Here is a 13,473-nt window from a genome sequence, read left to right on the forward strand (position 1 = left end):
TTTAAAAAAAAAATGTTGCACAGTGCAAAGGAAGTGGAAGCATTATTTGGTTGAATTATTATTTAATAACCGACTCTGAATATATAGATTGTTACCAATAAATTCATTCAATTGACAAAACAATTGATATCAATAAACGTGAAGCCTCTTTGCTTGAATTTGTTTGCTGTTTACAGGAAATGTTAAGACATTGATTGGATATAATACGGAACAATGAGGAATGCTGTGATGCGGTACTGTGTGGCACTACATTTGGTTTTCTACTTTACAAAACACAGCTTCAACTCTGTCATTCCTTTGGAGTCCAGTTTCTAGATGCCATGTCTGTTCGAGGCTATGGGCCAGTTCTTTCTTCTTCAGGAGAATTACTGTGTGCAGCCAACATTGTGGGAACGGAGCCATCCACCCAAACAAGGTTACTGCAACAAGAGCCGTTTTAGAAATGTCTCCTCTCTGTGTGACCTGAATCAGTTCAATAGAGTGTTCTTTAATAAAATGAAAGTTTTGTCTTTGGTAACATCTAAAGCAAGCAAACAGGATAAAAAGAGCAATGATGAAAGAGTAAAATGCTGGTGAAAAGAGCCTGTTGGTGGACATGTGTTGAATACAGTTTAGAGGATTGTTAGCGTTAATTTGAAATTGGTATAACAAAGTCTTCATGGAAAATATCTTTATGCTGCAGAAAAAATAGTCATTACATTTTTTTGAGTGACGTATTTGTGTTGCTAAAAACCCTTTTGCTTGTTTGAGTTGATGGAGATATGATGGGTCTGTGGTGCCAGGAGCTGCGAAGGGGGATTTGTGAGTCACCGAGAATCAATTTCTTCCGGTATGCCAATCTCAGAGTCCTGTGTTGTGTGCCTTTGTGTGTTAAAATGCCTTGGGGCGCGTCACAGGAATAATGGGATTGATGAACGTGTGACAAAAACCTTCAGTGTCCACGTTTCAAGAGCTTCTCATAACATTCCTCTGCGCCATTTAGCCAAGCTGAGTTGCCCCAAACTGAGACGGGCTTGTGTTCCAGCAACTGGATCTGTGAAAGGAGGCGGGGGGGGTCCGAGTCGTCTCAGTTATCCTGGACCTTTGACATCTAGAAGTAGGAAGTCGCAGACAATTAATTTTTTCCTTCCTTTTTGTTTTTTACACTTTAATTATACAACAGGACGAAAGGAAAAATACGTGGTATTCTTAAAAATCTTTCCAACACGATAAGGTTCATAATAGTTGAAATCACTGGTCTGAAATGATTCTATGGTGCCACACTTCAGATCTACACTCCTACACTACATGACATGGACAGATGTGCTTTAAGATCCAAATTGCACCTGCAACATGCTAAATGTGCAGCTTGACACAGGCTGTGGACATCATGTATTTTTGTTCGCAGCACATTTGCATGTCAAAAAAATGACACACACGTCTGTCATTAATCCAAGAGCTACCGACTGGAATAAACACAGCCTTTCAACCGAAGTGTCTTTGTGTGACCTGACTTTAATAAAGCTCACTTCCTGCAGCGCGTCTTGAAGCTAATGACATTGGGAAGTCAGGGATTTATTTTTGGCATTTCGAACCTCCGCGTGTTTCTCCTCTTACCACACGAGAGTTGTTATTTTCGGCTTGATAAAGTTGCCTTCTCTCTGTAAGTGTGCCATTGACGGATTAGGGGGATAAATGTCAGAGGCCCCAGCAGCCGTCAGAGAACCAAACCCTTTATAAACACATATCTCCAACATTGATTTCTCCTCTGCCTCTGTCATTTCTTCCTCTGACTTGCTTTTCATTTATCTGTTTTCTCACTGTAACCTCTCGATTCACTCTTCTCAGGCCCATTTACATGTATACAAAGAGCAGCCTGACAGAGGCACAGTTTTCTCATGCTCCTTCTCTCTCCGTCTCACCCTGTCCTGAAGTAGAGCTGCTATTTCTGGTGCCACTCGGGTCAGTGCCCTGTAATTCTGCTGTATCATGTAAGCAAACAAGCTTGATAGGCCCCTGTTATTCTTAGATGTGACAGGGCTGGAAACATGTCCCCGAGCTGTCATCTATGAGTCTAGATGGAAGTATATGACTCGGTTCCAGCTGCTAATGTACACATGGTCATCTGTTCTGTGTACAAAACTGACAGTGGGCGAATGTACACTACTGTTCAAAAGTTTGGGGTCACTTAGAAATGTCCTTATTTTTCAAAGAAAAGCACAATTTTATTCAATGAAAATAACATTAAATTAATCAGAAATACACTCTATACTTTGTTGATGTGGTTGATGACTATTCTATGTGGAAACGTCTGGTTTTTAATGAAATATCTACATAGGTGTGTAGAGGCCCATTTCCAGCAACTATCACTCCAGTGTTCTAATGGTACATTGTGTTTGCTAACCGCCTTAGAAGACTAATGGATGTTTAGCACAGCTTAAAACTGTTTAGCTGCTGAGAGAAGCTATAAAACTGGCCTTCCTTTGAGCTTCTTTAAATGGTACCCGCAAAACGCCAGTGTCAACGTCTACAGTGAAGAGGCGACTCCGGGATGCTGGCCTTCTAGGCAGAGTGGCAAAGAAAAAGCCATATCTGAGACTGGCCAATACAAGTAAAAAAGATTGATATGGTCAAGGAACACAGACATAGACAGAGGAAGATTGGAAAAAAGTGTTATGGACAGACGAATCAAAGTTTGAGGTGTTTGGATCACACAGAAGAACATTTGTGAGGTGCTCTGCTTCGGCTAATCGGCTCATTGCTCTCATCAAAAACATGACTTTTTGCCGTCCTGGCTCCTAAATGGGGGAATGAGCTCCCCATTGACATCCGGACATCAGAAAGTTTACACATCTTCCGCCGAAAACTAAAAACATACCTATTCCGACTTTACCTTGAATAAAAAAAAAAAAAATAACAACTTTGAAACTAACACTTTAGTAGCACTTAAATGGCACTTACTTATAGCACTTTGTAGTTTTGCTTTATTTTGAAGAAATTGTACTTTCTTGATTCTTGTCATCCTTGGTATGTACCCTCGGGTTTGAATGCACTTATTGTAAGTCGCTTTGGATAAAAGCATCAGCTAAATGAAATGTAATGTGAAAAGATGCTAGAAGAGTGCCTGACGCAACCTGTCAAGCATGGTGAGGTTAATTTGATGGTCTGGGGCTGCTTTGGTGCTGGTAAAGTGGGAGATTTGTACAGGGTAAAAGGGATTTTAAATAAGGAAGGCTATCACTCCATTTTGCAACACCATGCCATACCCTGGACAGCGCATGATTGGAGCCAATTTCCTCCTATAACAGGACAATGACCCAAAGCACACCTCCACATGATGCAAGAACTATTTGGGGAAGAAGCAGGCAGCTGGTATGCTGTTTGTAATGGAGTGGCCAGCGCAGTCACCAGATCTCAACCCCATTGAGCTGTTGTGGGAGCAGCTTGACCATATGGTACGCAAGAAGTGCCCATCAAGCCAATCCAACTTGTGGGAGGTGCTTCAGGAAGCGTGGGGTGAAATTTCTCCAGATTACCGCAACAAATGAACAGCTAGAATGCCAAAGGTCTGCAATGCTGTAATTGCTGCAAATGGAGCATTCTTTGACAAAAGCAAAGTTTGAAGAACAAAATTAATATTTCAAATAAAAATCATTATTTCTAACCTTTTCAATGTCTTGACTATAGTTTCTATTCATTTTCCGAAATAAATTTGATAAATAAAAGTGTGAGTTTTCATGGAAAACACTAATCCTAACCTAAACCTAAACCTAAACTTAAACTTAAACCTAAACCTAAATCTAACCCTAAAACCCAGTCTTAACCCTCAATCCACCCATTGGAAAAGTGAAGACCGGTCAAAATGTACTCATCTTCCAAAAATGTCCTCACTTTGTAGAGTCCAGCTATGCTTCAATGGTCCTCACAAAGGTATGAGTACAGGAACTCACACACGCCACATCAAACACACATAATAAACACACACACAAACACACACACTCACACACACACACACACACACACACACACACAAACACACTGCTTGCTCTGCTGTCTTGATTCACTGTCCTCTCTTTTAATACAATATTCATAGTCGTCCTCTTTCAAGTTCAACAGACTCTCAACTTTTTCTATTCTTTTCGAGGGGACACGCCAAACGTAATTCAAACATGAGCTGGAGTCAAATGGGGGAGAGGTCCTCGGTATGTAAATATTAATATGGAGCCTTAAAATATTGAGGAAACGGATTATCTAACGACGCTTGTAATAAAAACAAAACGGTGCACTCTTTCCTTTAGACTAATGGATTGTGGAGCACATTTAGAGAGCAGAGCTTCTGCTGCTCTGTCACCTAAACAAGTGTCTGGACTGTAGTGAATGAAACGCAGCAGAGTGGGGACCTGCGTCATGTGTAAGTTGTGCTCTGAGACATTTTAGGGATCTCGAAGTCAGGCCAGTATTCACTTTACCCCTGATACATATGAATTAGAGACGGTTTAGATACTCCATGGTGTGTGTGCGTGTGTGTGTTCACTTTACACCTCTCAGACAGACAGACTTGTGTGTGTGTGTGTGTCTGTTTCCTTTTGACCTCAGCGATCATCCTGTCAGTCACTGCTGCTGCTTTGATCTGGGTTTTTCTTAGATTTGATAAAGTGCCTTCTTCCTCACCAGCAGGACCTAAGGAAACCGATGTTGGTTTGTCAGACAGCTGGTGAACAGTGGACGTGATTTTGGTGACCTGCTGACCTTTCCTCTAGCGCCACCATCAGGCCAAATGAAAATTAGAGATTTTCTCATATCGATAACAGCAAATGCCTGAACAGGCATCGTCGAGTATTTAAATATATATATCTACTGATACTTGGTCTTTAATATATATTAGCTTAACCCAGATAAAATTGTGATGTTATCTTCCCAGAAATCTTTGCTTCTTCGTCGCACTTGCAAGGGGAAGTATAGCAGTCTGGTGTACTTCCCCTTGCAAGTGCTATTTCAAGAAAAAGAAGTGATTTTTTATGCAAGACTTCAGTTCCGAGCTATTAAGGGTATCAGAAAATTTCCGATAAAAATGTATCCAATCAAAAGGTTGTGATGATACTTATTCAGTATTTTCATGTTCCCCTGAAGATGAAACCCTGTCATGTGGTACATTCCATAAGCTTTTCCTTTATCGCTCAGTGCTGGGGTCAGATTGTCAAGTGTAGAATGTTTCTTTATCTGAAAGCCAAACTGCCATGGAATTTGCTGAGAGGGGGTACTTCCTGTTGTAATTACCTTTCCTGTAGCACAACCCAATCAGTATCCTGTTGACTCTGTCCAGCAATTTCACATTGTGCGGTGTGTCGGACATTAAACTCTCTCAAGGCTGCTGGCTTTTGTTCTTGTTGCCAATTGTTTACATTAAGTTTCTATACTAATCTGCAACTGCAATTGTTTTTTAAAAGAAACTCAATGGTATTTAGAGTGGAGCAGTGACAGTTTTTAGGAACCTAATGAAGAAGTGTTTCTAATTAATGTTTTGAAACGGTTCTTTTACGCTGATCATCCCAAAACATTTACTGACAATTGTAGCCAGGCGGACCTGATGCTGTGATGCCTTGATCTCGCCGGATCAGTCATTGAGTTCACAGGCAGTGACTAGACGGGATCTATTTTTGTGCTTCTGTTGAGGCACTCAGAACTTGGTTAAGCTTAAGACAACAACAGGATGTGTATTGTCACTGAAACCGAACCATGGTGTCAGTGGTGTCACTGTCCTATGCTTTATCTTCTGTCAAAATATAATTAGCAAGCACAAACAAATACCAGCCTATAAATATCATTTATTTTTAATTGATGCTCATAAATAACGTTTTCAATGTTTTTGTGACACTGATCAACAACCAAAGAAACTCGAAAAAGGGAAAGCAAATTTATTTCTATTATAGCATTGTAAATAACTAGGACACATCTAGATCATTGCTGATGCAGCCAGCTCACGTCTGTTTAAGTCGAGGGGCTTCAGCTGATTGTGTTGTAAATATGGAATATGGAAACTATTTTCTGTTTATATTTGTGGTCTGTTTTGAAGAGTTCATTAAGACACCAAACTGATGATCTAACGTAGCACATCTAGAACATATTATGGTAATATAATTATGATAAACTGAAGGCTTAATGGTTCATGAAATATTTGTTCAGTAAGTAAGGAAGGAAGGAAGGAAGAAAACATTTATACCTTTCCAGTGATGGGACCATGCTGTGCACCCGAGCCCCCATTCTGTCATCCAGGTAGATTCATGTTAAACAGTTCACATGACGCTCATCTGGTTTGAATGCCAGTTCAGTTGCTGGAGGTATAGACGTCCTCACCCATCGCCATCTCTGGTATGGGCAGGGCGGCGGAGGGAGGGGGGGGGGGGGGGGGGGGAGGCAGACTGTGGCAGACTTCAATGAATCTTTCACAGTTTAAAAGTCAAAGCAGATTCCAGCCTTTGAACAAACACATGGCTCATCTCATCTGTCTACTGTACCTGTCAGAGGGAGGACTGAGCCATCTGGGTCAAATAGACGCTCATGAACGTCCAAAAATAAGTTATGGCCGCTTTCAGAATGGGGGCCGATCATCTGACAATAGTTTTACACCGTGTGCGAGAGAGGAGATTTGATGCGCTTGTGTGAATCAGCCGCCACAGAAGCTCAGATTCTGGCAGGAAAGCTTTGTTATCATCTCTCTCCACGGACTCAAACTGATTGTTATGTCTACAATGAAATCAGAGCCTATTGTGAGGATACACAGTGTCTTTGATACGACTTCCCCCCTGAGATGATCTTATCCCATCTTCCTCTGCTCTCCTTGGGTTTTGGGGATTATTTTGTCCTCATATCTGTACGTGCACCTAATTTAGTCCTGCCTTTGAATACAATCCACCCTGCTTTTGCGTTGAGCTGTGTTCTACGGGGGAACAGCTGAACCGAGATGTTTAGAGAGATCACCTGCAGCCTCTTTGAACCTTGATGATCAGAAACGACTGAGATGTTTATGTGTGTTTTGTTTTTCTTTGAGTCAGCCAGACTCTATTAGACTCGTAAATCAAAGTAAAATATCAATTACAGTTTTTTTCTTTGAGGGAATATAACAGGGCTGCTCTTGAAATAGGCAATTTACCCTTCCTGTCATGTGGGAATCTCTGTATTGAACAAAGTAGAGTAAGTAAGCAGAGCTGTCATTTGAATGTTTTTTATTTCTTAAGTCGCGTTTTGGTTTTTCTTCTTTCTCAGAAGAGGATTAAAAAGGTAAGGTAATACATGTATTCCAACTGCGGATTCACATCAGGTGGAATTATTCAGGATTTCTTGTTCAGTTGAGTTGAAATGCCAAACACACAGACTCCAGCTGATAATGATGCTTCATTTGCTGCACATATTTGATTTAGGAGATAATAAACTAAACTCTCCTCTCCGCTGCAGATATTTACTAAAGAGCGGATTTCTCTCTCTCTCTTTCGTGGAGACCAACCACTGTGTACGTGAAATTCTCAGGGTCAAACACACACACTCTCACTTTGTTTGCTGAGTGGAGCTCATAAAGCTGGAGAGGTCCAGTTTTCTCAGCTGTCGGGGGCCATGCTCTGAATATCTACTGTCATACTGATTGAGGACTATTATCCGAGGTGAATGGACTTTGCACTATCATCATCAGAGAGGAATCGATCCGAGGCCTTGGAGTGCCAGCGTCTCTGACTGATGCACTATGGAGATGATCCCATTTCTAATGAGATTTGATTGAGGTTCCCATGAGCAAATTGACTCCAGCAGCTCGAGGAGAGAGTTTGTGAAACATTTGGTTTGAGCTGCAAAGTATTATCTTACTCTCGTCCAGCTTGTGTCCATCTGAACATCACTTCTTACTGTAGGTGAACCCTCAGCAGTGGCAGGGGGGAGGGGTGGGATTCTGCAAGTGAGTCAGCGTTGGCCTTCCATCGCTAATGGCCAGAAAATGTCTATGTTGGAGGGACTAATTGGATTTCTTAACAGGAAAACATCCGTCCAGCTCCATTAGCCAGGGCTAAACAGCAACACACAGCGGAGGCAGGGGGGAGAGAGGCAGGGAGGGAATTTGGAGGGAAAGAAAGAATGAAGCGAGTGAAGAAGAGGGTGACTTACAGGTCAACGTACAGCAGAGGTTTAGTTTGGAGACAGCAGCATCATCTTCATCATCTGAGCAGATGCAGATGGAATAAAATACAATAAAGTGTGTGTGGTTAATGAGCTCAGCAGCTGTTATGATGTAAAATTGATAATTGTCATAGGTGACACACTCAACAATTACTAACAATAATGATAATATATTTTATTTAGATAGTGCTGTAACAATGCTCAAAGAGACTTAACATAGGTTGGAAAACGGCAAAAATGTAAGAGACTATCTGTAAATATACAATACAAATCTTAATCACATCAAAATATACAGCATACTTTATAAAGAAACATTAACATCGATTTCAATTTTTGGTTGTGTTTTTGGAATCGAATGAGTAAGAATGAGAAAGTTTATAAGTCTAGCAAAATCTAAAATCTGCAGTTAAATAGTGCTGTGTTGATGGGCAGATGAAATGGCTAAACTTAAATGACAAGTTTCCCTGGTTTAGTTTTAGTTAATATTCTGAAACCTGTTATTGAGATACCATTTAAGTGCTGAAACATCGTTACAGAAACACATGAAAGTCCTCAGAATGCTTCGGTCAGTCGATGACAACCGAGGAAACTTGCTCTGCTGAAGAAGACCACGAGATGCAGCTGAAAGTTCTTGAAAAATGTACTAAATGCACGTCTTGCTGTGATTATTTCTTCATTAACTTCAACGTCATGAATAAACCTTCACTCTCCTGAAAATAATCAGATTTGAATATTAAATAGCACATGATGTAGAATACACAACTAAATGGATCTGTGAGGGTTTATAACTCTAAAATTAATGCATTTAGTGAAGGTCAGTGCAGGACACAGATGACTCAGATTTCCATTTTCTTGTGCAGCACTGATATAAACTCAGAAATTTCCCGCATTCGCTTCTTCCTCTTCCCTGAGAGAAGCTACCATCACCAGCTACGCTCAGTAAATGCTAAATCAAACCTGACGGCCTCATACCTCAAGGGCACAGCTGCCGTTTGGGTCTCACGCATCTTCGGAGACACTGCAATGTAACGCGTGACTGGGAGTCCGTCCTATGGACTATAGGATGCGTCACGGCCAGAGACTCTGAAGGGGAAAACCAGTCGGAGACACATAACGAAGGAACAGTGGAGCTACTATGCAGCCTGTAAATTGAGCCTTTCTTCCTGTGAGAGGGTGACATGTTGGAATGCGGCACATTAATGTGGACATGGGTGGGCTTCTCATTCCTTACATAGCATATCTCTCCTCCCTTTGACCCACCATGACTCTCTTCTCTCTTCTATGCTTCCAAGGCTCCTTTGGGTTGGAGTCAACACGGTGTATATGCAACAGTTGTGTGTTTCTTCAGGATATCATTAGACAAAGGTCGTCACCCTCAGGTTCCATTTACGGATGAGTTCAATGAAGCTTTATTGGCATTAAGTCTTGATCTCTCAGGTGGATATATCATGTGTGAAAGTGTAGTACTATATAGATTAGAAGAATTAGTGTGTCCAATGACAAACATTTTGTTTATAAAAAAATACGTAAATATTCTCTGTTTTGATCAAATATGAAGCTGATGATCAATTCAAACATGTTGGCGAGATGTATTCAACAACAACCCTCCTCTGTGTCTGTCTTTCAGCATGGGCCGTGGTGGAGGTGAACATGGAGGACAGAGTGGAGGTGTCCAGGGGAGAAACAGCTCAGATCGCCTGCATGTTCACAACAGAAGAAGGCATCGGCGCCATAGACATCATGTGGTTCTACGTGAGTTTCATGATGCGAACGTACACAGACATAACTATGATGTCTTTTGAATGTGAATGTTTGATGTGCTCATCTTGTGACCTGCAGACGAAACCTACAGGAGAAAGGCAGCAAATCTACTACCAAGACTCCACCATGAAGCTTGTCGAGCGGGGCACGCAGTTCACTGACCGCATCAGCGTGAACGGCACCGGGGCCAACGGAGTGGTGGTGCTGACCATCAACGACGTGCAGCTGAAGGATGAACGGGAATTCATCTGTCACATCAAGAGTCTCACAGACGGGTCCGGGGAGGGACGCACAAAGCTGAGGGTGTTCGGTAAGATTCAGATTCTAGGAGACGTCTCAGAATGTAGGAGACAAAAGATGGTTTCTGAAAGACATATGATACGTGTGTTCACCTCAGCGAAAGCAATGGACCAAATTATATTTCTTAAACTTAATTAAAATTTCATTCAATTTAATTGACAATGACTGACACTTAAATTGCTGATTTTTCTTTCTTAAACAAACATCCAATTGTTACACTTAAGCAGTTTTTAGCTTCTTCTCCGTCTCTCCATCATTCTCCTTCCACTTCTGCTAAAAAATGTAAGATATTAAAACAGTGTGAGAGTGTTTCAAACTCAGAGCACACAAACCCTTTTGCCGTTTTTATTGTTAAATCAGTTTTTAATTCCTGTGCAGAAACGCCAAACCTTCCTACGATTGATGCTACTCGAACAGGGATCTCCGTCAGTGAAAGCGGCCTGTCCAAGGTAAACAAGCGTCACATTGTGACGAGTGTATTCATTATGAAAGGACTGTTTCCTTCTCTGAGTGTGTTCTTCTCTGACTCTGTCTCCTCTCCTCTCCCACAGATTGGGGTCTGTGAAGTCAAAAACGGCTACCCCAAGCCGAACGTCACTTGGTACAGAGACAACACTCCACTGCACAATGTTAAGGATGGTGAGACAGATCAACACGAGGGATCCCTCTTTGATTCCCTCTTTCTCCTCATCTCATGTGCTTAACTAATGGTTTTGTCCTCCAGCGGTGGACATGATGTCCAGCACCACCACTGAGTCCAGTGGTCTGTTCTCAGTGAAGAGTGAGCTGAGCCTGCAGGTGAAGAAGGAGGACAAGGACGCGGAGTTCTACTGCGAGGTCAACTTCTTTGTTCCTGGAGAGACTAGGATGACAGAAACAAACCGAATCAATATCACTGTACACTGTGAGTTTCAAACACTGAACTTTTCAATGTGTATGTTTCATTTATTTAAAAGTTTACCATATAGTGAATTTTTATTGTTTGTTACAACGCCAACTTTGTAGGTGTGATTGAGATTGAAGACATCAGGCATAATTTGAAAACTTAAGTGTCTAATTATAATTTGTGTTATTCACAAATTCCAAGTATCTTGCATTTTATCTCAGGTATGGATGAAATTCCAGTGCTTCAGAACTGTCTGGAAAACTTGATTTAGATGCCTTTAATGGAGAATTTAAAACATTGCCCATTATATATTGGAGGGGCTGATAAATGACTCCCACTGACGGGTTACGGCAGGGGGTAAGGGTTCGTTAACCCATATGAAACAAAATACACCTCTTGGAGTAAATCTCTTACATTTTCTGATAGTTGACGGTCATTTTTTTCACCTGTCAGTAAAGGTTTCAGTAGGACTCCATGTTCAGGTTCAGGAGTTCTCTCTCCATCCCTCTGTCCCCTGACTCTAACTATATGGTGTCCTACATGTGTTTGCTGAAGGAAATTGCAGCTGGAGATTCCCTCTTGTTGGAATCAATTTCCCGTCACGTTAACCGTTGTTTGTGCTGTGACGTTGAATTCCTCTCTCTCTGTTTCAGACCCCGCTACAGCCGTTCGATTGTGGGTGGAGTCACCAAAGGGTGAAATCAAGGAAGGGGACTCGATAGAGTTTCACTGCAGTGGTAACGGGAATAGTCCTTATACATCATTTTCAATCACCGACGAACGGGTAAGAACACACACTTAATGACACATTTTTCAGTTTAGTCCCACTTTGTCTTTCATCACAGGATCCATTAGTAGCTGTTCTGGAGCTTTTGATTGTATGGTATCTTCTTCTGCAGTGGGTGGAAGCACTTTAAGGACCTCGTGTTGAGTTAAATGCTTTGTTTATGTGTTGATCAGATTACTATGGCTTTTTGCAGGGCGTCCACAATGTCGATACCTATGTGATGGAGCTGCATAACGTGACCCGTCGGGACAATGGAGTTTATTATTGTAACTCTCTAGACATGGAAACCAGTGAAGAGATCTCCGCAAATACCACTGTGGTGGTCAACTGTGAGGAACCTGCACCATGACAACAAATAATTTAATCAGCAGTCTGCATTGAGCCCAGTTTGAATGATTGGTTCTGTCTCTTCTTTCTTTTTGATGAGTGTAGTTCTCGATCCTGCTGTGGTGAGACCTAAGGACACTGCGGTGTTGGCCCATGGAAAGGGGCTGACAGCCACCTGCAACGCCCTCTCGTCTCTTCAGACACAAACTGCCTGGTTTAAGGTGACACGACACACACACACACACACACACACAAGCGCGTTGTCTTACTTACAGTGTAGTGCGTACTCAGTTTGTGCTTTGGACCCTGACAAGCTTTCTATCTTTAACAACTCCCGACAGTGCTCAATGAAACTAAACCTAATCTCACACTCATAGATATCAGATACCTGACTATGCCTGATTTTCTTCATCAATCACGGTTTATTCTCAGGAGAAATTCAAGGAAACTGTCATAAAACTTCCGACCTCTCGCTGTCAAAGAGAGGGATAACGGAATCGTGGATCCGGCCTTTTGTATTTCTTTCTAGAGCCAAGTCTCTTCCATACATAAACATACAATGCATACATAACATAACACGATAAAAGTTACTTCAATCATTACATTACTTAGTTTCTTTATAAATATGGATAATACAAAGAAAACAAGTTAAGTGGATATCGTGTGTTTGTATTCACATGTGATAAATGCTCCTGTTTCTGCCCCGGTGTGTGTGTGCAGAATGGAAAGGAGATATTAAAGGGTCACACCTTGACCCTGAGGAACGCTACGTTCGACACAACAGGGACGTATGTGTGTGTGGTGACTGTTCCTGATATCAAGGGAATGGAGACGAGCGGCACACTTCAAGTTAATGTCAAAGGTGAGTCTGATCACAGACAGTGTCGGTTTATGTGGGTTTAAAGATTTTTTCTGCATTTCTGTGTATTTTCAGTTTATTTTCAGTCAGTGTATAAGTACTTAAAGAAATGTATAGTTTTATAGCATCCTGTATGTAGTTATATTGGTCACGGGAAAGCGTTTGAGGTGATCCCCCGCTCCTCTCTCCTCAGGCCCACCAGAGATCAAGAGGCCAGACAACACAGAGATTGAAGAGAGTGTTGAGACGTCGGTCCACCTCAGCTGCAGCGTCAGAGGTTTCCCTGTTCCCATCGTCAACTGGACAACCTCTGATGGAAAGGTACAGAAGAGGGAAGCTTCACATTGTGTATTCACAAAAGCAGTTTTATCTCATGTCTCCAGTTCTGAAGAATCCAGCAAGTCGTGCAGGTCA

At 41.7% G+C, this 13,473-nt stretch overlaps 1 protein-coding gene across 4 annotated transcripts in view; it reads left to right on the forward strand.

Annotated features, from left to right (window-relative positions):
* The window catches only part of mcamb (melanoma cell adhesion molecule b), a 32,191-nt gene that overhangs the window by 13,589 nt on the left and 5,129 nt on the right, over positions 1-13,473 (forward strand). For all 4 annotated transcript variants that reach the window (XM_062386026.1, XM_062386028.1, XM_062386029.1 and 1 more), the window contains exons 2-11: positions 9,767-9,891; positions 9,979-10,210; positions 10,579-10,649; positions 10,752-10,839; positions 10,925-11,104; positions 11,740-11,870; positions 12,067-12,202; positions 12,306-12,421; positions 12,921-13,062; positions 13,253-13,380. In XM_062386026.1, coding sequence (XP_062242010.1) covers positions 9,767-9,891; positions 9,979-10,210; positions 10,579-10,649; positions 10,752-10,839; positions 10,925-11,104; positions 11,740-11,870; positions 12,067-12,202; positions 12,306-12,421; positions 12,921-13,062; positions 13,253-13,380 — 1,349 coding nt within the window. The remainder of the gene's footprint in view (positions 1-9,766; positions 9,892-9,978; positions 10,211-10,578; positions 10,650-10,751; positions 10,840-10,924; positions 11,105-11,739; positions 11,871-12,066; positions 12,203-12,305; positions 12,422-12,920; positions 13,063-13,252; positions 13,381-13,473) is intronic.

Source organism: Platichthys flesus, chromosome 4 (genome assembly GCF_949316205.1).
Source record: "Platichthys flesus chromosome 4, fPlaFle2.1, whole genome shotgun sequence".
In the NCBI taxonomy this organism is placed as follows: Eukaryota; Metazoa; Chordata; class Actinopteri; order Pleuronectiformes; family Pleuronectidae; genus Platichthys; species Platichthys flesus.